The sequence below is a fragment of the Miniopterus schreibersii genome (assembly GCF_964146895.1).
Source record: "Miniopterus schreibersii genome assembly, chromosome: 3".
NCBI lineage: Eukaryota > Metazoa > Chordata > Mammalia > Chiroptera > Miniopteridae > Miniopterus > Miniopterus schreibersii.
In genome coordinates, this window is record NC_138103.1 from 64,283,124 (window position 1) to 64,308,085 (window position 24,962).

General features: G+C 47.0%; 1 protein-coding gene across 4 annotated transcripts in view; it reads left to right on the plus strand.

Annotated features, from left to right (window-relative positions):
* Positions 1–24,962, plus strand: part of LHFPL2 (LHFPL tetraspan subfamily member 2) — a 184,971-nt gene that overhangs the window by 147,528 nt on the left and 12,481 nt on the right. For all 4 annotated transcript variants that reach the window (XM_081133668.1, XM_081133667.1, XM_081133669.1 and 1 more), the window contains one exon: positions 16,219–16,811. In XM_081133668.1, coding sequence (XP_080989794.1) covers positions 16,382–16,811 — 430 coding nt within the window. In that variant the 5' untranslated portion in view covers positions 16,219–16,381. The remainder of the gene's footprint in view (positions 1–16,218; positions 16,812–24,962) is intronic.

A 24,962-nucleotide genomic window follows, 5' to 3' on the forward strand; every position in this document is an offset into this window, starting at 1 on the left:
TTCTTGATCGAATTCAGACCAGAAACCCAAAGTCACTTAAAAGTCATCCTAGTTCCTTGAAATCATTTTTAAAAGTTTACAAATAATCCTGTAAGTTAAAATGTGAATTCGAATGAGTACGAGGGCTTAGAACATAAAGTTAATTTTCATTCTTCTATTTAAAATTCGTCATAGTAACTAGCCAGAAATATGCCTGGACTAAGTATCATTCACCCTTTCAGCCATCATTTCCACTTACAGACAGACAGACACACATACACCCCTCCTCCCCCAAAAAACCCATGAGTGTTATCAGCCACTTCGGTTTTGCTCGGAACATAAGCAGTGTCAGCATGATCCAGCCTTTTGCCTTCTTTTAAGAAGTGTTCTTGCGCAACTGCCTGGGTTATCCAACAGAAGCAGAAAAACGCCAGCCTTCCCCCCTCTCCCACCCCAACTGCAACTCTCTCATACGAATGAACGGACCATTGATTTACTTCACAGCTGTTATATTCCTGATAAAATCTTAGTTTTCTCAAGATTCCCCCTCCCGTGCCGCCCCACCCCGCCCGAACCCCAGTTCTCTGCGGCCAGTCGTGCTCCTCGGTAGCCCCGGTGTCTGTGCTTCCTGATTCCAACCTCAGTGGCAGTTTCTTGTGGAAGGTAGAGTATCTTTGTGTCTCCACCCTGCCTTCTCCACCCCATCACCCAGCATGTTCTGCTCACCCTGGACACTGAGATCTTGAACAGGCGTAGTAGCTCCCACAGGCACCTGCGTGGCCTTTCCCCTTTAGAAGGTCGGTGCGGAGTCCAGGTAAAGTTGGCTGTTGCCAGTCACTGTGATAAACAAGGCTCAACCAGTGTCTATTCTCCGGGTTGGGAAGCTGGCTGTATCAGACTCCTTTTTAAGGGGCAGTTTTAGCAGCTATTTAATGAGCATTACTTTCAAGAAGGGTGCGGTTTAATGAGACAAGAACAAAGGAAAAATCAAGAAATGTTCTGGGTCCTGGGAAAAACAAGGGCTACTTTTGCAAAATTAATGCAGTTTCACCCATTATCTCAGAAATCCATTGCTTCTGTCCTTTTAAACATCTGGGACCTTAGTTTCTCTTGGGGGGAGGGAGGTGTGTGCACAACTCATTTCCCTCCTACACAGAGCCAGCCTTCGAAGGTCTGCATTTTGGTTCTGCCCACATGACCAAAGCCCAGTGCAGTTTAGCCCTTGCTTTTATGAATGGCCATCTCCACGAAAGGGCCGTTTGGAACAAAGGTTAGGAAGTGACGAGTGAAACTGGACCTATTTGCGAGTGTGTTCTTGCTCTTGACATAGCTTTAGTCTCAGTCCATTCCTGCAGCCTGCCTACCAATTTAGGATGTGTGTGGTTGACCACCAAATACTTTGTCTTGCCAGAACCTCTCTCCCCTGGCCTTTGCTATCTGTGATTATTATTGTAATCAGATCACTTTTACTGAACTTTGGTAAAATATTGCCTTTGACAGCATTGGGACCAAAATTTTTAAAAAGAACTTTTAAAAAAATCCATCCATGATCTCACTGATAATGCCAAATAAAATTGAACATCACTTTAATGTCAGATCAGCAGCTGCTGCATCACCAGGCTATTGGGTTGGAGTGAATTTTTTTTAAAAATATTTCTTTATTGATTTCAGAGAGAGGAAGGGAGAGGGAGAGAGAAGTAGAAACATCAGTGATGAGAGAGTCATCATTGACCAGCTGCCTTCTGCATGCCTCCAACTGGGGATTGAGCCCGCAACCCGGGCATGTGCCCTGACCAAGAATTGAACCTCTATCTCCTGGATCCTAGGTCGATGCTCAACTGCTGAGCCGTGCCTGGCCGGGCTGGAGTGAATTTTTAAACATCATATGAATCATTTGGTTGATCATAACAAAACAAGACATTTTATGACATCATTAATATGAATACTTATCAAAAATAAGTGCCCCTGTATAGATGCCACTCAGCCTCTGGGGCCATTTATAACCAATGAGAGAATTGCACTGCTTGATTATAATAATTCACCAAGGAACAGAGAGTAAACAGCAAACATTAATTTTATGTAAGTTTATGCTATGAAATAAAAGGGATATGACTTTTGACTCCTGCCTGAAACCAAAGCACTTAAAAAGGAGTCTCTCACGTTGCAGCCTCTCCAGCTGGAGAACTCACACTGAGATGCTTTTGTTCATCAGTTGGCACCATTTATTAAAAGTAATTAAAACTCTGTATTCTACCATGTCCTCTGGCATATGGCTGTGAAGTTCTTCACGATCAAGGGTTTTACTTGTCCAGAACAGGAAGCAAAAGTATCGAAGAAGGGAAGGACCCTTTTAGGAGCATGGATTTTCAGAACTGAGTAAGGTTCTTCAATGGTAGGCTCCATCTCTGACACTAAGGACAGAGGAGGCCTCATTTTTAACTGTTAGCCCAAAGACTGGAGTGGGGACTGCTCTGCTGTGTTTCCAAGAACGAGAGACACTCTGGAACTGGGAGTGAAAGGCTAGAGGTAGGTTCTCCACCCCAGTAGCAAAGATGAGGAGAAGAGAGCCAGTCTAGCCCAGGTCCTCCGATCATGGCCCTGGCCAGCTACGTGCAATACCCAAGGGCATGCCCCCAACTCCTGGTCTCCTTCGTTCTGTGATCAGGTAAGACCTCTTCTGCCTCTACACTTGGCATTTGTCATAACCTACAGGGTGTCTCTGTCTCCCATCCAACCAAAGGCATAGGCCCTGGAGAGCCACCTGCTCCAGGGGGAGTCCCTGGTCTGGGAGAAAGTGACAGAAGGTGGCCATGTGCTCGAAATGACTTGACTTTGGGAGCTGAAAGTAACATTGGTGATCTGCAGATTCTCCCCACTCATTTTGTGCCTGAGACATTGAAGCCAGTTAGGGGGCTATGTGTGCTCACACACCAGTTAGCTGAGAGCCTAGACCAGGACCCACATTTTCCCTGCTTCTGGTCAGGTGTTTTCCCCCCCATATATGACTTTTGCCATTTGACAAACTTCAGACTATAGTGAGTAACTGATATTACAAGGTGATTTTTCTTTGTATGTGTGGTCTTATGGAGACAAACAGACCTTCAAGAACAGAAAAATAAATGTTAACCACTAAGATAATAAGAGTATTGATTCTTAGCATCTATTGAGTTCTTACATTTATACCTTGCTTTACATGCACAGATTTTGTAATCCTGTAACAACCTGTGAGGTAGACACTTGGATCATTCCCACTTCAGGAAAGTGAAGTTCGTTGTTCAAAGTCATAGAGCTGGTTAATGAGAGAGAGCACTGAAATAGATCTAGCTCCATTTTGTATCCTTTCTGCCACGGGTCTCCTTTTACATCAAGAAATTGGTGTGTGAAGGTGAGGCTAATGACCAACATGCCAGATGGGCCCAAGAACAGGAAGTCCCAAATGTCAATGCCAGAGGTGTGGCCTTAAGTGGCCATGTTGATGTGGGGTCAGGGGATGGGAGGCTGGACCCCATTCCAGGAATGGTAGTCTACATGAATGGAGTACTTACCATGTGCCAAACATTCTTGCAAGCTTGTCATTTATTTTAACCTAATTGGTCTCTACAACAACCCTATGTGGTAGGTTCCATTAGCACCCCACTTGAAAAATGGGAACTGAGGTACAGAGGCACATCTGTGCCCAAGGTCACCACCTAGGAAGCGGTGGAACCATGATTCACATCCAGACAGTCTGGCTCCAGGCTGAACCACTCCCGATGCTGCCTTTCTGGATGAGCTCATTGGTCTGGAAGGGTGGAGCAGTGGGGTTGGAGCAACCATGAGAGAAGGTGGCTGTTGAGCTCACTCTTATTCTGTGGGTGAGAGACCTCCCCCAAGCATTGACTGGCCTAAACATATGCTGAGACCAGAATTGTCATGGGAGAGCTTGGCAATGGGATGCAGAGAAGACTTTCTCTGCCACCTAAGGGTGTTTTCTCCTCTGGCCTGTGGTGATTAGGGCTGTGGGAAGTCGTTTGCTATAGTGAAGTCTGTTAGTTCAGAGAAATGCACCAGCACTCCAGGGATGTGCCTTTTTATTACCTAACCAAAACACAGTCTGTTTTTCCCCTCTGCTGATTCCCCCAGGCTCTCTTACTGAGCCAGGCGGGCTCTCAGTGAGTCATGCACTCTGGCCTGGCGCCTGCTGGGGAGGATGGTGGCAGGGGCCCACCGTGGCAGCTGGAGTCCATGGCACTGGACGTACATAAACCTGGAGAGGCTTCCTCTTCACCTACCTTGCTTAGCAGCCCTGACAGTTGAGAAGCTGGGGAACAGAGGTAGGGATGTCTTTTAAGGAAGTGAGCCTAAAGCTGTTTCTTCTCCCAGCCTTCCCAGTGATTTTGCTTTGGTTTTTAAGTGGCTAGATCTTCTGACACATACTCTCTTCTGACACATCCAGTTGAACTTCATCTCTATTTACTGTGCCTTACTATTGTTAGAAGCTGTAACAGTAAATCCCTGTTTCTAGAAAGAGAGCATTGGATCGTATGAACAAGTATAAGGGTTCCGACTTCCAGAACAGGGTTTTCTCTGACTGGATTAAACTGTGAGTCTGCTCTGACTTCATCTAGGCCACAGTGAGGACAGCTCATTGGGCCGCCGCCTCCTGTGTGGGACATTCCTGAGTCATAAGGCCGGTTCAGTAATGCAGGCTGAGACTGTTCTCTGCATTTAAGGATCGTTCTGTACCTGCAAGCACCTGAAACTACTGGCAACTGCGTTGAACTTGCTTTTCCTTGAAGACTGTGTCCTTTTGGGAATGACACATAAGCTCATCTGTTTGCAAAACACAGTTTGAATCCTAAATATCTGGGGAATTCCTCTAGTTAATAGATGAAGAGAGTTTAAACCTGTCTACCATTTTTAGTTTGGCATTCTCGTTAGGGAGAGTTGAAAACTGCCGGGTAACTTGATCTCTGGCTATGAAATCACTGAGATGGACAGTGTTTAATGAACTGAGTGTAGGTTCAGCGTACAAGTCTGTCTTGCTGATTTTTTAGATGTTTAAAAATCTACAGTTACAAATACGTGTGTGTATGTGTCTGTGCAGTCCTGATCACACAGTATTTTATGGGTCTTAAATATAGGAGAGAAATAAGGCCCTAGAGAGGGGAAGTCTTCAATACATAAATTAAGTTGTAAAGAACCGTGTTTGCACACATGCACTTTGTACATTTTGTTCTGTATCACGTGTGTTTGCTACATATATCCTCAGGCTGTTTTCAGGTCCTTCTCTGAGCTTGCTGGCTTTTAGGCAGTGTGTTCTATGGACACAGCACAGGCAGTTCGGACCATAAGGCTGCAGGTTGAAAAAAACAGCGTCAAAACAAACAGACAAACAAAAAACCCAGTGAGACTGCATTTTTCAGTTATGCCTTTAGAAATATGAACATAGTCTACACTAGACTTTGGCCTTTTACTTTAAGTCATTCGAAAACTCTTTAATTCCACTGCTACTTAGCAGAACTGCTTAGAAACAGAAGTGACCTCAGTGAGAATATACAGAGTGGTTTTTGTTACCTTGTTTGTTTGTTTATTTTATGAGTAGTGAGCAATGACTAGCATTGTCTTGGTCTCTGGGCAGATCCCAGATTAGGCTCTTGGTTTTTAAGGATTTGGGTTGCCTTCCACTGTTAAGCCTAGTTCATGGATAATATCCTGTAGTGAGTAATTAGAAAGGCTTCACTTCCCTGAGAGCTTTGCAGGCAAACCCGTGGCTGCTCAGAGCTTTGTGATGTGCTTGGGGTGTTTGTTTTAATGGGATCCTGGGCGAAGGTCGCTGCTGTGAGCTACTCCTGCCCGGTTCCCTCCAGGAAGTTCTTGGGCTGGAGTTTCACCAGCCTGTCCCCTTGGACACTCTGGGATGAGGTTTCTGTTGTGTCCACGTGCCACCTGCTTAGCGGTGGCTTGGAACCTTGGCTTTTACAGGAACCACTCCCATTTTCTTCGTCAGCAGTATTAATGGTTCAGGTTTTCAGGGCCAGAGGAGGTGCAAGGAAAGGAAAACCTTTTCTGCCATTTTTAAAGTGCCTGTGGCTATTTCCAGAGTAACATATTTATTTAGCACTAATTATTGAATTTATGAAATGACACTATATTGCTATTTGTTTGTATGTTTGTTTGTTTTTTAAAAAAGGACATGGTTCAAGAGGAGCAGTACCTAACCTAGAACAACTTCACTTTTGCAGCATCTAAAGAACAAAATAAAACAAAACAAAACAAAAAACCAGAAACAGACTGAGAGATACAGAGAACAAACTGATGCTTGCAGATGGGAGCGAGGTTGGGGAACTGGGAGCAAAAGGTGAAGGAATTCAAAAGTACAAAATGGTAGTTACAAAATAGTCCCAGGGATGTGAAGTGCCGCATAGGGAATATGGTCAGTGATATTGTGATACACCTGTGTGTGGTGCCAGGTGGGTTCTAGACTTATCAGGGGGATCACTTCATAAAATTACATAAATGCTAACCACTGTGCCACTCACCTGAGATTACTATAAAATAATATTGAATATCAACTTTAATTGAAAAATAAAAGTTTAAAAAATTCAGTTTTAACATGGCAGGTATACTCAAGAGCTGATGAAAGTCCTCACGGCAGCCACCAGTTTTTACCCTAATGCTACACTCTCCCCCTTCCACTCTGAAGTGACCTTATTTCTAGAAGGAATACTCTGATTCTCATGGTGGAGAATCAGAATATTCATGAAAAAATTTAAAGTGTGGCCACGGCCGATGGCCCACCTGTGGTACAGGGTTTCACCCTCTCGGCTCTGACTGGTCTGCGCCCAGCTGCCATCACTTTCCATTGGGTGGCCAGAGGCTCTGGCTTGTCAGTCTCCCATTCTCCCCCGTGATCTCTTGCCCCCTCTGTTAGCTGATGCCCTCACTCTAGCCCCGTGGTCTCCATGCTTTGGAAAGACCTGGCCTGACCCATGTTGGAGACAGGCCTCTGGGCAGCCCTGCACCTTTGTTCTGTGCCAGCACCTGGTACCAGCTGGCCCTGGAGGCTGCCAGCTGGCCAAGGCTTCTCCTTCAGACAAAGCTCAGATCTCTCTTCCTGTGCTTGTTGGAAGCAGACTTCCTAGCTGCAGTCCTACCGGTGGCCGCAGGAGGTGGCAGGAGCCACCTGGGATGGAAGAAAATAGAAGCAGAGAAAGGAAAGCAAGGGCAGCTCCGAATGAGTCAGGATTGTGTAGTAAGAGACCTCAGGGAAGCACCCGACGTGGGAAGTGATCCTTCAGGCTGCCACCCTCAGTCGCTTCTGATGTCCTCACTTACTCAATGGGATTTTACCTATTTCTTAGTACTTTCATTCATTAACCTAAAATAAATACATTAGGAGAGCAGAATCTTTATTGTAGCAGCTCACCTCAGTGACCTGTATGGTGAATGCTGAGATAGTTGCCAAGCTTTAGTGTGTGTCACTAGGTGACCTTTATTATTGTTAAATAGTTCTTTGCCGTGCATATGGTAGGGGATGGTGAAATTGAATTTAACCTGAGACCAAAGAGAGACAGGATGGATGGGCAGGCACTTGGACTCCACTGGGAGCCATAGCCCTCAGCAGAGGCTGTGCCGTGCTGTGGCCCTAAAATCTTAGCATTGGCAGCAGAGGTTTGGTTTTTCACTCGCACTGCCCATCTGTGCATCAAGGGGCAACAGTGCCCCCATTTCATGTTGTTGGGACCCCGGTTGATGGCGGGGTTCTCTGTCTGGGATTTTTCTGATCTCATGGGAGAGGGAAGAGAGCTGGACAGCAAAGCAGCAGCTCATGACTCTTCTGCTCAGAAGTGGCACGACTAGCTGAAGCAGGTCCCATGTCAGGCTAACATCAGTGGGCTGGGGAAGTACAACCTCCTCCAAGGAGGGACAGAGACTGTTTGAAAGAATAATAGTCTTCCACAAGAGCTTTCCCAGAGGGCCTCGTGTTCTTGTTGACTGTTGGGTTTTCGTGTGTGTTACGGATTTGTGAGAGAGACTCAGAAATAACAGGTGGCTTAATCCTCCCCATTTATCATGTTTGGGCTTTCGTAAGCTGTTGGGAGGGAACCTGGCTGGTGGCATTGTATCCTGTGAACAAACAGTCATTCTTCCTGCCTCTGTGCAGAGGGACTAAGAGGCCTGCAGTTGCTGTGAGAATGAACATGGGTGCTCCCCAGCGCCTGGAGAGGCTGCCCAGCTGTCCACTTAGACGAGTCAGAAGCCCATCCTCTGAGGGTGGTTTATGCTCAGAGTTGAGTCACTTAAACAGAGGGCATTTGGAGGGAGTTCATGAAGAAGGAAATTGCGTATCTTGATTTTTATGTATAACTTCTTTATTTTCCACCCATTGATGTTTTTCTCTATTAAAACTGTACTTCTCGATCCTGAAAAGACTGAGGCGCACTTTAAGACCTGTACTTGGCTGATATCAAAGAATTCATTACAAATGTGAAAAATATGTTTGTTTAAAAGTATATAAAAACAGTGACATTAAAAAGCAACTCTTCAAGTTTTTTATTTCATTTAAATAAACAATAATACCTTTTAACCCCACAGTATGCACAGGGCATAGGCATATCGCCCCTGGCTTACTGGGTCTGGGCCAAGTCAAATTTTAGCATCTGCCTCCGGGCTGTCAGAAGCAAAAGGACACCTAAAGAAAGAACTTGCTTCCTAATGACTTTTAGATGATGACATTCGTAGAAGGAAAAAAATTATAAAATGTGGAAGGGGGCTTGAGAAATCTTAAAGAATGGCTTAGATTTTAAAAATTGGGACCAGACAAGCGGGCCTGCTCTCTGGCTGCTGATGCCTCTGGGTGGAAGTGCAAACGGCCTCTCTAGGGAAGGTGCTCAGAAAGCGGCTGAGTGGGGAAGGAGGAGTCGGATGGGGCATCAGGAAGAAACTATGACTGGCCTGGACCAGCGAATTAAAGAACAAAGTTGACAGTGAGCAGGAGCTCGCTGGGCGCTCCAGGCCAAGAGAAAAAGAGGCTTGCTCAGGTCACCACTGGAGAGTTGGGACCTTGCTGCCCCAGAGGAGCCACCCGGCAGCTGAAACCCCCAGCAGGTTCGAGAGGAGAGAGGAGCATCTTATGGAAGGAAGCCAAGCCAGGGTCAGGTAATGACCAGAACGTCAGAAATTGTGTAGGTCTACTTGGTAAGTCCCTGGAGATTCCCTGACAGTTTGAGTGGCCAAGGCCACCTGAGCATGTCCTGAGTGGCCAGCCCACCTCCGGGGGAGGGAGTTCAAGAGAAGTAAAGGCCACGTGGCTGAACTTGGTGTTTTCTGAGGCAAAGTCCAAGACCTTCAGGTGGAGGTAAAGAATGTTAACAGCGAATGAACTCCCAGTCTTAATAACTGGGGGTGGAGGTGGAGGTTTTGCTGTTTGCAGAATAGAGATTATGGAAAACAGCTGACTTTGGTCTGTGATCCAGAGACGCTGCTGGGGCCCCAGGAGAAGCAGGGTCAAGGCCTGTCCACTCTGACAAGTCAGATTCTGCATCCCATCGGCCTATCATCCTGGACATACAGATCAGCGTGGAGCTTAAAAATTCCAGAAAAACAACTGAAGCTGTGCTTAATTTAACAAATACTGCAACTGTCCATCCAGATGAGACAGTGTGACTTTACTCTTTAGAATGTACCATTTTAAAATGTGAAGGTTTTAGAAATCTGTTTTAAGTTGCACCTACCAATATAAAACTTCCCTTGGCTGGAAGCATCCAGAGCAGGGTTCTCACTCTTGACTGCGGACGCTGCATTGTCCTGGGGGCAGCAGTGTACTGGGGGGTGACAAGCAGCAACCTTGACTTCTACCCACTAGATACCAGCACCCCACCCCCACACCCCCAAGTTGTGACAACCAAAGATGTCTCCAGACACTGCCAGATGTCCCCTGCGAGGGGAGAAGAGGCCAGTTTGCCTCTGGTTGAGAACCACAGGTGAGTTTTCCCGGGAGAGTCTAGAGGAAAGGGGTTTATCCCCGAGATTGCAGGATGGATGTTGGCAGTAAACGAGGTGCTGAGCATGTTGAGACTGTACTTCAGAGAACAATATAATTATTAGTGCATTAGGACTCTTTTCTTGAATATAGTCAAAATGTCTGTATTTCCATAGTCTGTGTATTTAGTGGGTGGCCAGAGCAGGTGAGCGTTTTTAAAACTTTTGGTAGCTAATTTTTTTTTTTTTAGTCACTAAAGGTGCTGAGCTTTTTGTCTCAGCTCTGTCCCTACAGTTCTAAAGTTGCTTTTGTGCTCCAAGAAGGTGCTGAATGTGTGGGCAGCTCCTTCATGCCCTGCGAGGATTGTTGGACAGCAGGTGAGCTGGGGACACAGCTGGTTTCCCTGCAGAATCACTGGTCCCTGTGACTTGTGTGGCTCTAAAGCTGTGCTGAGGACAGGTGGTCTGGCTCTGTCCTGGTGAGCTGGGCCACACTCCTCCTGCCTCTTCCCTTCAGTCTGTCCCTCCCCACCAGCAGCAGGCACCCACTTCACAGCTCCAGGCTTCCTTCCTCCTGACTGCTGGCTCTGAGACATCACTGTGAATCTCCAGGGGGATTGTTAGAAATGCAGATTCTGGTACCACCTCCAGAAAGTTTGATTCAGAGTGGGGGACCAAGGACTTACGCTTTTTTAAACAGGTGGCCTAAGTTTCCCCCTAGGAGATGACCGGTGGTCCAGGGACCACACTTTGAGCAGCAGCTCCCTAGAGGCTCTTTCCAGTGTTGGAAGGTGAGAGCACATACATCTCCTGTCTGATCCTCTTATATCCAGGAGACATGAGATGGAGGCACAGTGGCACCTTCGTGTGACTTGAATATATCTGAGGGACATGGACATAATGAAAATAGGTGTCAGCCATGAAACTGCCAGTGGTGGAGGCGTGAAATACATTCCTCTTTAACGTGTATTGATTGTTTGCATCACGTAGGTCAGTGTAGCAAAGTTTTTATGAATAATAGTTAAAATTTTCGAGTACATACTGAACCACACATATTTTAAGCTAATTGTGTGATAATGATTGACAGATAATAGCATGTGTCGAGCCAACGCACAGGAAGCTATGCTGATTATTTTACACACAGTTTCTCCTTTAATCCTCGAGGCAGCCTCACGGGGAGGATGCTGTTAGACTTATCTGCAGAGGAGGAAACTGAAGCTGGCAGAGGTTAAATATAAATAGCCTTCGAAGGGCACATGACTGGTTAGTGGCAAAGTGGAGGTCTGACCCGAGGCCTGTTTACAAAACTCTTAAGACCCTGCCACCCCATCCTGCCTTGGTCAGTGCCCCTTTCCCAGCAGGGCTTGGCCCAGTGCTAATGCCCCTCCATGCTGGCTGAGCGGTGGGCAGACAGCGAGGCAGGAGAGAGGCATCGGCAGCCCAGGTTGGTTCTTTTTAAAAGGAAGGCTCTGAAGTTAGAGGAAGGATGGCCCGCCCTTCTGGTCTCACAAATCTTTCTTGTCGTGATAACCTGCGCTCCCCTGGTTCAAGCAAATCCTCCTGGGAAGGGCAGCTTCTTGGAAGTTGTAGCTCCCTTCCTAGGTCTGCAGACCTTTCTGTGTTTTCATAAGTTATATATAAAATGTTCCATTTCAAAGAAACACAGCAGACCTTCTTAGAAGTAAAATTCCTTTGGTAAAGGATTTCTTCAGATCCTGGGATGGTATCTCTCAGAACAGGGCTTCTCAACCAATGCATCAGATTCCACCGAAGGAGCCTTCAAAGAACAAAATCCTGCTCAGACCGACTTCTAACCACTTGCTCACAATAATTCAGAATTTTTAGGACCAGAGGGAACCCTGTGCATGTTCTCTCTAGACAGACAGATCCACACATGCGTATATGTATACATGTATATGTGTGCATTTGTAAAACTATTCTGAATCTGAACTGTAGCCCATCATATTCCTCCCAAATATAAGGCAATAGGAATTACACAGCATCACCTACCAAGGATTCCCCCCAAAATATTGAAGCTGAATCTAGACTAGCCTTTAGATCTAACCTCCAGTTTCTATAAAACAGGATAGAGAGCAATTTTAAATGGCCTCATGAGGAAATAGATAAATCCAGATCATTGGGTATTCTGTAGGACAACTGGCCTGGTAGCTTCAAAATGTCAGTGTATCAAGGGAGGGATAAATTAGGGTGGAAGGACTATTTTTGACTAAAAGAAACTAAAGACACATAACCAAATGCAGTGCATGAGCCTGGATTGAGTCATGGGTTTAAGAAAACAGCTATAAAAAATGGGGCAGGGTAGGGAAATTTGAGTGCGGACGAGGCTTTGAGTATAAGGGGTTATTGTCCGTTTTCTTGGGCGTGTTAATTTTATTGTGGTTATGTAGGAGAATGTCCTTGTTTTGAGGAGGTGTCTGCTAAAGTACTTCAAGGTGATGTGTCAAGACATCTGTGACTCATTTTCAAACAGTCCAGAAAAGAAATGTGTGTGTGTGAGTGTTGGTGTGAGTGTGTATATCACAGAGTGACAGAGCAAGTACCACAAATTGCTAGCACGTGTCCAGTGGGTGTTCATTGTCTGTTCTTTTCAACTTATATCTGTGTTTGCAAATTTTCATAATAAACTTGAAAGCAGACCCAGGTGAGGAAGTGGGGTCGTGTTCTTCAGAACCGTGTCTTTTGTGGCCTCGTTCGTGGGCTCGGCCGCTGCCGTAATCGTGGGCGGCGTGGGCCCCTGCTGCAGCCTGGACTGACGTGCGTTCAGGCTGCCTTCCTAGGTAGGTGGGAGCGTGGCTCCCGGGTTTCTGATAGGGAACCGCCTAGCCAGCTGGCACTGGGTGGCTCTCCTCCCGTGCACTTTCTTCCCTTCTCACTGGCAGCGGGAAGCTGCCAAGGAGAGGGTCCCGTGATGGACACTACAGACCTGGCCCGGCTCTGCCCAGCACCTTCACCTTCTTTAACCATATCAGGGCTCTGTGGAGAGCACATATATGCTCGACCCCACGGACCAACCCCTCCATTCTGTTTTCTGACTGTAATATTACTCTAGGTCTCTGCAGAATTCTCGTTTGTTCGGATATTTTTTTTATTACTTGCTAAGAAGCTTCACTCAGTGGGTCATACAGCAATCACAGCAGCATTTTCTGAACATCAGAGGGTGAGACAGTAAGCCCGGTGTCCTGGCAGGGAAATGGATCGATGGCCCGTGGATAGAAAACTTACATGGAGTATCAGCAAGGACCTAGTTTTATTAAGTGAGGTTTGAAGAAGCAGAAATTGCATTGAGTCGCAGTGGATTCCGTCCTAAGGAGCTCTGTGCGAGGATCCCTGTGGTTAACAAGATCTGTAACAAGGATCTACCTCCTCTTTGGCACGGGTCCTGTCTCAGCAGGCATCCCTGCAGGTGGGGCCCGGCCAGACTGGGACACTTTACTGCGGCATGCAGACCACTCTGGAGCCCCAGGCCGTGCTGTGTTTCAGGCTTTTCCTTGTTCCTCCAACCTGAGGACTTTTCTTGGATGCTCCATTGTTGTCAGTCAGCCTCGCGTTTCCTGGCTGTTTCTCTTATAGCAGTAATTAGCAAACTAGCTGGGGAGGCCAAGCAAAGAAGAATAAAGGCCTCATTCCAGCCACTTGGACATGGATGTAAGAGTTTGGTGCAGTGGATTGTTTTAGCACAAATGGACAGGGAACTATCTAGTCTAAATTTAAGCAGATAGGTCCCTAAATAATCCTGCCTTAAATTCGACGTGGACCATTTTCTAAGCCCGTGTGTGCCATCTTCCCTTCTGAAGTTTCACATCCTTTCTTGCAACCAAATTGCATTCCTAGCTCTGAGCAGAGCTTGCTGGCCAGGACAGTGGACTCTTGGCCTGTTCATTAATGTCATGTCACCTGAGGGGTAGTAGCAGAACCCTGAGGTTCTGCAGGAGGACAAATATGTAGAGGTTTTATATTCACATTGAATAATTGCCATTAAAAGAAGAGAGGCAGGGTTGGAGATCAGCTGGGCATAACAGTAAATTGGTTTTCTAATCAAATTGGAAGACTTTGTAGAAGCCTCATTTTCTCTAACAGGCTGGGCTCTCCACCGGTTGGCTCAAAGTGTTTATGAACCTGGTGGGCAGGTGCAGCTTCTTGGGGACTCTGGCAGTCCTTGTGGCTTCTTCTCATCCAGAATGGCCATTGTCATTATAAACAATCTCCTCCAAAGCTCTTTTGTATTGTAAGTTTTTCCTCAAAAGGCTTTTCTCTCTGGTGATACTTGGGGAGGGGGAGCGCAAGAATGAGTGAGTGGGAGTAGGTTATACTTCTGGCCTAATGCTAACTTATTTTCCACAGTGGAGTTTCCCAGCTGGGCCAGGCAGTGGGGAAACAGGTGGTCAGACCAGGGCCCCACCCGGAAAGCCCACCAGGGAAGCTTAGATATGAGTGACCTCATTCATCTCTAAGTAGCCCGTGCTTCATCTTTCTCGGTGTGTAATGGCCAAGTTTCTGTTACCTGCTGAGCAGCTCCATTGGTTAAAGTGTCTGACCAGTGTCATCCATGTTCAGGGAGAAACTCCTGGGGGAAGGAGTTGGTATTTATTGAGCACTTGCTATGCTGCGCACTGAGCAAGGTGCTTTAACAGGTTCTTCTTTACTCCTCACAATATTGTGAGGCAGGGTACTCCTACTGTCCCCATCTGGTAGCTGAGGAAGCTGAGCTCTGAGAGGGAGATATCACATGGCCAGTCAGTGGTGCAGCTGGATTTGGAACCCAGACCTAGTGGATTCCAAAACTCTTGCAGTTGGACACACGGCCTCTCCCTTCCCCAGTGCCCCAAACAGTGTCATTACACACACTTGCATGCACACACACACACTTACAGTTATTAAGTGCCTATGTTTCTAGTATTGTGCTAATTTCCCAAAACAGCATGTTGCATAACTACAATGGTATGAGGACTTTCGAATGTGTTGTGTCTTATGAGATAATTAGTCACCACTCACTAGATGTCAGCAGGGACACTGCAGAAACTGACACTGGGCTTCCTTATTTCCCCACTTCCCTCCATCTCCCTGCCCCGCCCTGCTTCCAACATGCCATGGGGATCTTTGTAGCTCTTATGCAGTTGACATGACCTGGGTTAATAAGATCTAATCGTTCACGACAGAGCCATGCGCCCAGATGTCAGATGTGAACCCTGCAGTTCTTCCTGACCTTGGAGAGAGGGCAGAAAATGGGGCTGCCGGCGAGCACTGTGGCCAGTTTCAGGGTTCAGGCCCCTCTGGAGGAGATTTGAGCTGTTAGAGCAAAGCCCTCTGGTAATGAGGCCATTTGTCCTTAGGAACAGAGTGAGTCCTTGTGAGATCAGAAACAATGGGCATGTTGAGTCCAGACCTGGGGTGAATGGAAGTCCAGGCAGAGGCACATGTGATGAATTGGGACAGTTCATTCTTTACAGGCAAGTTTCTGTTGTCAACAGATCCACTCAGTGGTAAAGATACTTAGTCAACCGTCCTTTTTGAATAATTTCCCGAAGTGACTAAGTCATGAACTCGGAGTTTTTTTCTTCTTGCATTTTAATTAGTAGGGTTTATTTTACCTAGAAATGACCCTCTGAGAAAATGGATGAAAAATAAGTTTGGGTAGCAACGTGTTATTTTTTGTGGCATTGTTTCCTTTTATAGTCTCCTCTACCCACGAAGCAAGTGCTCGGTGTCTCTGCTGGTAATTTGATTCCCAGGCAATAAAATTAGGTGTTGCTGCTCTTTACTGTTCAGCAGAAACTCTTGGTGCAAGTTTTTCAAAACTCAGCTGGTCCCGTATCCACACAGCAGGCAGAGAGACCCGTAAACTGTAAAAAGCGCAGCCGGTCCCCTGTCCTCGTCGGGGCCCCGTGCGGTCCCTTTTCTGGAGGAGAGAAGGGGCGGGGCGCCCGGGGCGGGCGGCGGGGCGCGGGGCGCGGGGCCTCTAGCCTCTGTCGCGCCGCCCGCAGGTCAGGGTAACCACGGGTCGGGCCCGCGAGTTTGGGGGAGACCTGGAAGGAACAAAGGAGGCGGGCGAGGGGTGAGGCCGCGCGGGCCGGGCCGGGGTCCGCTGCGGCGGGTCGCGGCCCGGGCGGGCGGCGGGGCGGGGCGGGCGGGGCGGGGCCGCCGGGAGTCTGCGGCGCGGCCCGCGGGCGCTCGCCCTGGGCTGGGGGTCCCCCAAGCTGGCCGCGCGGCCGGGGCGGGGCCTGCGCCGCTGACGGTGTCCTCCCTCTGCTCCCGCAGGCGAGATGGCAGCATGACGGCCGCGGGACCGCGCCAGCCAGCGGCGGAGCCAGGACGCGCCGGGAGCGAGCGCCCCGCAGCCGCTTCCCTCTGAGGCCCGAGCCCGCCCCACCGCGGCCCCGGGAGTAACCCCGACTCCTGCCGACTCCCCGCGAGCACCAATATGTGTCATGTCATTGTCACCTGCCGCTCGATGCTCTGGACCCTCCTGAGCATTGTGGTGGCTTTCGCGGAGCTCATCGCCTTCATGAGCGCGGACTGGCTGGTGGGCAAAGCCAAGAGCCGCGGCGGCGCGGAGCCCGGCCAGCCGAGCGGCGGCCCGCCGGAGCCCTACCGCCCGACCCTGGGCATCTACGCCCGCTGCATCCGCAACCCCGGCGTGCAGCACGTCCCGCGCGAGACGCTGTGCGGGCCCTACGCCGAGAGCTTCGGCGAGATCGCCAGCGGCTTCTGGCAGGCCACGGCCATCTTCCTGGCCGTGGGCATCTTCCTCCTCTGCCTGGTGGCCCTGGTGTCCGTCTTCACCATGTGCGTGCAGAGCATCCTGAAGAAGAGCATCTTCAACGTCTGCGGGCTGCTGCAGGGGATCGCAGGTAAGCGAGCGGGGGCGCGGGCCGTGCGCCGCCTGCGGGGAGCTGGCGCGGAGCCCGCCTCTGTCGCCGGCGCCCCGACGGCGCGTCCCGGGCGGCTCCGGGCTCCGCTCGCCCTGCCCCTCTGCGCTGCGGGGCTGGGTCGGCGGCCTGGCTGCCCTGTCCCCTGCTTTCCCCGTTAAATTCAAAGCCTGTTCTCTCCCGGCGCCTCCAGTGAGGAGTCAGGTCCCACCTGCAGCGAGCGCTCTGCGGGGGGCATGTGAGCGCGGGCGCTCGCTCAGAGGCGGGGAGCCCCGGCCCGAGGATTTCAGCTCTGTAGGGGAGGAAACAGGGAAGGAATGAGTATCCGCTGCTCGGACTTTAATGTTCTGGTTTACATGGTCTCTCCTGGAGCCTGACGAATGTTCTGTGCAGATCAGAAAATATAAACTAAGTCTCCCACGTTCTGGGGGTTTGTCACTGATGAGGCTGGTGAGAAATCGGTGGAGAGAACAGTATGAGCTCTTTACAGTGATGGAGAGGGGTGGCGGTGAGTGCAAGAGAACTTCCAAGGCTACCAGTTCCTTCATGGGCTTTGCCACGTGGCCTTAAAGGTGGATTCTGAACCAAGAGGGGAGGGAATCAGCCTGTGTAGACTCAGGGGACTTATTCTAGAGGGCAGAAAAACACACACAGTGAAGACATCCTCACGGAGCTAGAGGGATAGACTCTTTCTTTGATTTTCAGAAAGTAAATTAACATTTCAACAATCATAAAAGCTATTTATTAATCTGAACTCTAACAGGAGAAGCAGTAATCCACCTACAACCCTAACTGAAGGCCACAGGTGACTCATCCCTCAGCAAATCCTAGTGTGTGCACTGAACTCCCTGACAGTGAGGATAAGCCCTGAGCCTGGTGTCCAGGCCTGCAAAGAAACAGAGCCCAAATGAATTCTCGGGTCTGCCTTACAGCAAACTCTTGAGCTCAGCAGGGCTGGCTTCCAAGTAAACAGATCAAACACGGCCCCCCCGCCCCCCCCAACAGCTGATAAGATGATGTTTTTCATTAGTTCCTCATTTTTGGGTGTGTGTGTGTGTGTGTGTGTGTCAGGGGCAAAGGGCCCAGAGAAATGACAGAGGACCCGCTCCACAATCCTGGTCTGTTTGCATGGGGATACTCATCTCTCTTATCTGCTAGGATCAGCCAGACCAGGAATGACGCAGGCACCCGTAGGCACTCACGGAATTAGGGAGACCAGGAGTCTAATTTTTAGCTCTGCTACTAACGTGAAGTTTCACTTGAGATAAATGTCCCCCCTCTCTGGACCCTGGCATTCCTCCTCTGAAAAACAAGGAGATTGGAAAATATGACCTTACCTTAGATTTTTTTTAAAAATCTTAAGATATTTGATTCTGTGAAACTCGTCACCTTTTTGATTCACTTCTGAAATCTGAAGTTAATCCCCTTTAGCTTGTCATGTCACCTCCCAGAAATGCTAAATAAGGTGGGTTTCAATACCAAGTCATCTTTTTCTTGTCAGAGAAATGCCCCTGCTTCACGTCCCTCAGACACCCAGTGCCTCAAGTGTATGTGTATATTCATGTGTACATCTTCAGACTTTTGTTGAGAAGTATTACCAAAGGCCTTTAGAAACTGAGGATGAACGTGCAGGTGAAAGGCAGGCAGCACACAATTTACCAGTCCTGTTGAGTTCTGGTGGACAGAGAGGCACTTGCTGTGCATTTATGGCGCTTTAGCAATACGCTGATGCGCAGGTGAAACGGGTTCGCCCTCCTGAGAATGCTTTTCATCCTGGGAAGCGGTGCTGTCCAGCGGATCAGTGGTAAGGGGTGGGGCTTCTCGGGCATGACACCACACCTGCCTTTTACAGTCACGCAGAAGCAACCTGTAGATACCCTTCAGTCTTAAACGCTATCTGCAAGCACTTTTTAATACGGTGTTTAGTCCAGCAAACTCTAATAAGGTGGAATAGTCCAACAAATCTTTTGGTGCTCATTTGCTATTTCACATAAATGGCAACAGCATTCATTTTGGCACAAAGATTCGTACATATCTTCGGTATTATTCACACACTCCAATGAGTTATTCCTGCTCTCTCTTTCTCTTTCTGTGTGCATCAGGCCTCTGGAAGAAGGGCTGGAGAGAGGAAAGGAGCAGCACACCCCCCTGTGCAAGCCTGCTGGTCACAGATCTGTTCCAAAGTTTAGATTTTCTAAAATCTTTACTTTCTCCCCACCCCCATCATTTATGTTCCCCATGCATACACACAGGATCTTTCAAAGACTGAAATTACTCAAACTTTTAAATTGGCAGGAGGCAGGGATTCCTGTATAGTCAGACTCTCTCTCTAGGGCCCACTGATCTAAGACTAAGCACTGAAATACAGGAAAAGCAGTTGCTTTTCTCCTTCCAGCTGAACAGCATCCCTCTGAGAAGAAATCATGGGAAATAAGGACTAGTGGGCCGACTCCCTCGTGTTGGGGTTGCGGGGAAGCATCTGTAAGGGATGCTCAGTGGGCCCTTTCTCCCCTTGTGGAGGTCTACACCAGGCAGCTGAAGCCAACGTAAACGACAGCCGTGGTCCTTGATTCCATGGCTGAGAAAGCTTGTGTCTGAAGCAGCGGACTGGCTTTCTCTCCTCTTGGCTGATCTGTTACAGCATCTGGCCAGCCCCAGCCTCAGCCCAGGACCTGTTGCAGCTGTGAGCATCAGTCTTCTCTCCCCTTGCCCCTTTCTCTCAACCCTGCCTGGGTCTACTCGACACCAAAACAAATGGCGAGAAAGGAGGCCGTTGCCAGGGCAACAAGATGATATTCTTTGGAAATACATTCAGACTGTTGATCCTTACACGTTTCATTTTGGCAAAAATGGCAGTTTTGTAAAATGCAACTGAATGAAAAGTTACAAGATATTGTAAGCATATTCCTTTACTATACGTAATTTTAAAAAATAAATAGGCCACAGGCATTTTAGCCTTCATGGTGTATAGAAAATATAACATAAATCATCAAAATCTTCATATTTTGATTTTAGAAGCTGGTGTGAAAGAATCTACTTTAATGGGAATCTCAAGATCTGAGTTACTTAAAAAATAATAATAAAATACAACTTTTGACTATTAAGCTAACCCAGATTGCAGGATTTGCCTTCAAGGCCCATTGGGTGGGTACCCACCCAGCTGACACTTCCTAAATACTTGTGCATATATACCCTTGGTGTTCCACACTCACTCTCAGTAGTAATTAGAAATTCAGAACTTACCTGGCCCTGGATCAGTCCTGACCTTGCCTTATAGTGGCTGTGACATGTTGACCAATTGACCACACTTCTCCAGGCCTCAGTTTTCTCACTAGTAAAATGGGTATAATAGTAGTACATACCTCAGTGTTGTTTTGAGGATTAAATTAGATGATATACGAGAAAGGCTTAAACATAGGGCTTGGCACATAATAAGTAATAAGTAGTAGCCATGTATGATTAGAAAGTATTTCTGTTTTCTTGGCAGGTTTTTGTATCTTTTTTGTTTCCTAGAATTGCTGCATTCTAAGGAACAGGTGTCTTTTATAGTCTCTAATGTTGGCCTTGTTCTGTTGAAATCTGTACAGTGCTGTTCCCTGGCCCCTTAAAAGCTGGCCTTATATAGTACCGAGTATACTGGGGAGTATGGAGCAGTCCTGTGACTTTGTGACTTCGGGTGTCCTCAGAGTTTTTTTGTTTTTTTTTTTAAAGCAGAAGATAGCAGTTGAATTGACAGGAAAGCAAAGGCCTTCCACTCCTCTTCCCCTGACACATACATTCTCCATTCCTTTCCTTTCTGGAGGCAGCTTCTAGCAGCTGAGTCTTGATTGCAGGTGGCTTCTCAGGCTTCCCTCGCAGAATAAATCACAGACTAATAGGTCTTCATTGGTGAGGACTTACTTGTCCAGGACTTGGCAGAGCCAGAAACACACATCGGTTCATAGCCCTCTGGGATTCATTACAAAAGCTGGGTAATCGGCCAGCAGGGTGGTTTTCTGCCAGCTGTCTTCCTTAGGTTGTGACCTGGATGTAATCCATAGTGAAACCATAGAATGCAAAGATCCAGGTTTTCCATGACAGCATCAGGCAGTTTGTTTTTGGAAATGCATGAAGGGCTGTCTTGAAATCTGTGGAATCCCCAGTGACTCAGGTTTGGGACAGAAGCCATTAAAATGAGCTCAGGATTTGGCTCACTTGTGCTGGCTTGGACTATTCCACTGGGGTTGCCATGAGGGTTGAACTTGCTCATGAGGTGCCGGGCCTGGCTGCCTGCTGTCTTCCAGTCTCCCCTCCTAGGCCGTTTGCTTCTTTGTGTCTGGTTGGCTCTCACGCTCTCTACTCCCTGCAGCCCTCTCTATGTCTACATCTGTCTCAGTCCAGCAGGGTTGCTTCAGCAAGCTGCTCCACCAGTCCGACCAGACAGATTGCTGTGGGCTGAACTCTGCCTCTGCTGGGTTGGGGTAGAGGGTGTGCTCATGGGAACTGCTCGCTGCTGTGGCGCTCAGGGCCTGGGCGTGCAGACTCAGCTTTCTTGGAAGTGAGCAATAATTGAGGGTGAAGGAGAGCAATATGAGAAAAGAAGGGCAAGGGGAAGGAGTAAAAGGGGAAGAATCCAAGAGGGAAGGGTGAAGGTTTTGCCTCTGCTGCTTGTGGAGTTGCTTTGTCATAAACCAGAATGCATTTATTTGGAAGTATGGATACGCATATGAAATACGCCCTGGTCACTGTCCAGGATTTGATATAATTGTCATTTTTCACAGGGTTAAAAATCACCTTAACATCAAGAAGGTAACCACAATTCAGACTGGTCCCAGCAACCGTTTTGATTTATCCCATACCTATCCATTCACTCCCAGGCCAAAAAGACCAGATCAGGCACTGTGGAGGGGGAGAAAAAGAGGAGGGGCTTGGAAAGCAGACAGAAAGGGGAAGAGATTGCTGACTTTCACGGGGACCTTGCCCCATAAATTGATACCTGAAAAGTCCACCCACTTGGCTTCCTCTGAGAAGGTAGTGTGACCTTGGTTGGCCAACTTGAAAATATCCTTAAAGAAAAGGCATGAGGAAAATAGAGGGAACATCCCTGCTTTTCCTTCTGGGAAAGAGGCACTGGAAGCTCTGACCGTCAAAAGGAGGCTCTTGATTTCTGGCTCTTCCGACAGATAAGGCCTCCGCCAGAAGTCAGTTCTAATAGTTCTATGTCTAAATCACTGTGAGATTATGACACACTTACTAATTCACCGACCTTTAGTAATCCCTTGGTAAAAACTAAAGAATGCAGAACCGTTATAAGGCAGCCAGGATTAAACTTTGATTCAAGGAGTTTTTATTGGATGCCTACTAAGTGCAAAGACCTGTAGACTCAAGTCTACAATTGAGTTTCCACTCCCAAGCCTGTATTACAAAGTCATTGTTTCATAAACTGTACCTAGAGAAGCAAAATATATATATATATATATATATATATATATATATATATATATCATTATACATAAAGAGAACAAAGAACTCGACCGTATCATTAGATAAAAAACGGTCTAAAAGCAAATGGAACAAGGAGGCATTAATTTAGGTAAATCCAGGGACTGGGATCTCTTTTTAAAGAATCAGAAGATCTAGAAGAAAACTGCAACTCTCTTAATATTCAGATATAGCCATTCATATGCAAATAAAATGTGGAAAGTGGTTTGCCATGGTGACCACTTAATTATAGCCATAAATTATCACAGAGACATGGATGGTCTGTGTTTAGGTTCCATTAACAAACAGTCACTTAAGTGTGGCTGTGAGTATTTAGGCAGGCAGGCCAGGCACTCTGTGTAAGAGCTGAATGCGGTGATGGGTTCCGAATCTCCCACGAAGACCTGCACTGTGGCACAGACAGCCGAATCTGCAGATGAGTTCAGTCCCTGTACAGTCTTCCCAGTAGCTTTATTAAATGGCCAGCAATCTTTCCTTCTTTTTAAAGATAGCCCCTAGTACAGCTGAAATTTAAAATACACATATTGAGAAAATGAAGCCGATATTTAAAATGTCAAACCAAAACGCAGTGGCTGTGTTCAGGGTTTCAAGGCCAACGGCAGGGACCTCGTGCTGAAAAGATGGCAGCTGGTTCGTTGTAGGAATTAACATTATCGGACCCCAAGACCTTAGCAGGCAAGAAATTTACCTATTGTCCTGAGTATTTCATAGCTCAATAGCTACATTTTTTGTGCCTTTTTACCCTATAATGTAGTGCATTTTTATTTATTTTGGCAGTTTATTTTGAACAATCAATGTACTTTGGTTATAGTCAAACAGGAGCACTTTCTTCGTCCCACATGTCAGGTGGATAATTGATCAAGAAAGTATTTCATAAATTTCTCCCAGTTGCATGTAAATAGTTCAGGAAATAGCCGCTCACTTGGAATGTGAAGTAAAACTTTCTCACTTGCCCCCTGGAAAGAATACTCTTGCTAAGTGACTCTGTTGGGCTGCATTTTAACAGAGGAGTTAAGGCTGTGGAAACCACCAGTGAAGTGATGTGCGTATAAACGTGACTCACTGCTGAGAAGGACGCAGGGAGGCTTCAGCAAGGGGGAAATGCATCTTTCTCAGAGACTGCTTCTCCACATACTCTAAGGGCATCTGACAACTCTTCACTGATGGTCATTAACTTTGAGTAACTGTAGCAGAAACTTCCTCTTGGGACCTTGGCTGTAAGGTCTTTTTCTGACAACTATGCTCTGATTGTCTTCCAGAGAATTCTCTTTATGTTGCTCCATCATCTGCTCCCCAGCCCCCAACCTAAAAGAGTATTTTTCTTGCCAGTCATAATTCCACAGGAGTTTTTAGTAGAAAATAAGTACCCTACTGGACTCTCCCAGGGAGATGATGTTAGCACTAATGCAAGCATTCTTTTTAAATTGACATCTGATCCTTCACTTTTCCTCTCCTTCCCCTCAGAAAGTCTTGCTGGTTTAAAATCTCTAACATTATTGATCGATCATGTACTACGCTGACACACAGCCATAATCTGCTCTCCAAAGACACTGGTCATCCACTGAAACCCCCTTTCATTACCAGTGAGCCCTCTGACCTCGGGTTCCTGACCGGCTGTCAAAGTAGAGCTACTAAATATCAAAGTTGGGCTCAGACTAGCCTGTCCATAAACTCTTGAAACTACATTGAAGTACATACAGTGAAAACAAGTTTAGATTTTGGACTCCATAGGAACAGAGAACTGGGACAGACAGAGCTTCCTTACTCTGTACCCTGTTACTTACACAGGAAGCAAAGAGGGGCCCCCACCCTAACAGAGGCACCCTCTATTTGCAGTAAAGCAGCAGACCAGTGTGATGGCTCAGGAGGGGACTCGAGCCATACCGCGTGGGTTAAGTCCCATCTCCACCACTGATTAACAGTGTAACTTTACTTAATCCCTCAATTTCCTCATCTCTCAAATGACGATATTAATATTACCAATCCCATGAGACTGTTACAAGAACTAAATGAGTTATATTTAGTGTTTACCAAGCGCCTGGAACATTGTAGTTCTCATAGCATGAACTGCTATCATTGTTATTTTAATTATCAGTATGATCATTAAAAGGCTCTAGTCACCTGTACGAACGTCCAGCTTTAAAGTATTAGTGAATGTATAAAATTGGGGGATGTGTTTATAGTTAACTCCATGTCATCTTTACTTGGAATCTACCATTTTTACCATAGAAAACCTTTCCAAAAGGTTCTTCCAAAGAGGTGAAGACTGGAAAGGAAATGGGAACCAGAAATGACACATGAAGTTGGTCAACCACACAGTGTGTAGAGGACTGTTATAGGCGCTGAGTGTGGGTTTGGATGGAGACAGAAGCCGTGGAATAGGGAACCCACTTACTTCCTTTCCTCTGTAAGTTGACCATCGACTGGGAGTTCCTATGGGCCTAAAATACATACGTGGAGGCACATAGGCAGCCTTGGAACTAAGGCTATTATGGGACAAATGTATATTATGTCATAGAAAGACTTTTTTTTACTATCACTATTCTAGTTAGTTTTGCAGGTAGTTGATGAACCATTTACTTGTAATTTTTATTTAAATTTTTACCCATGAAACTCTTTAAATTGCATCTTTCTTAAAACAGTGCAAGGAAC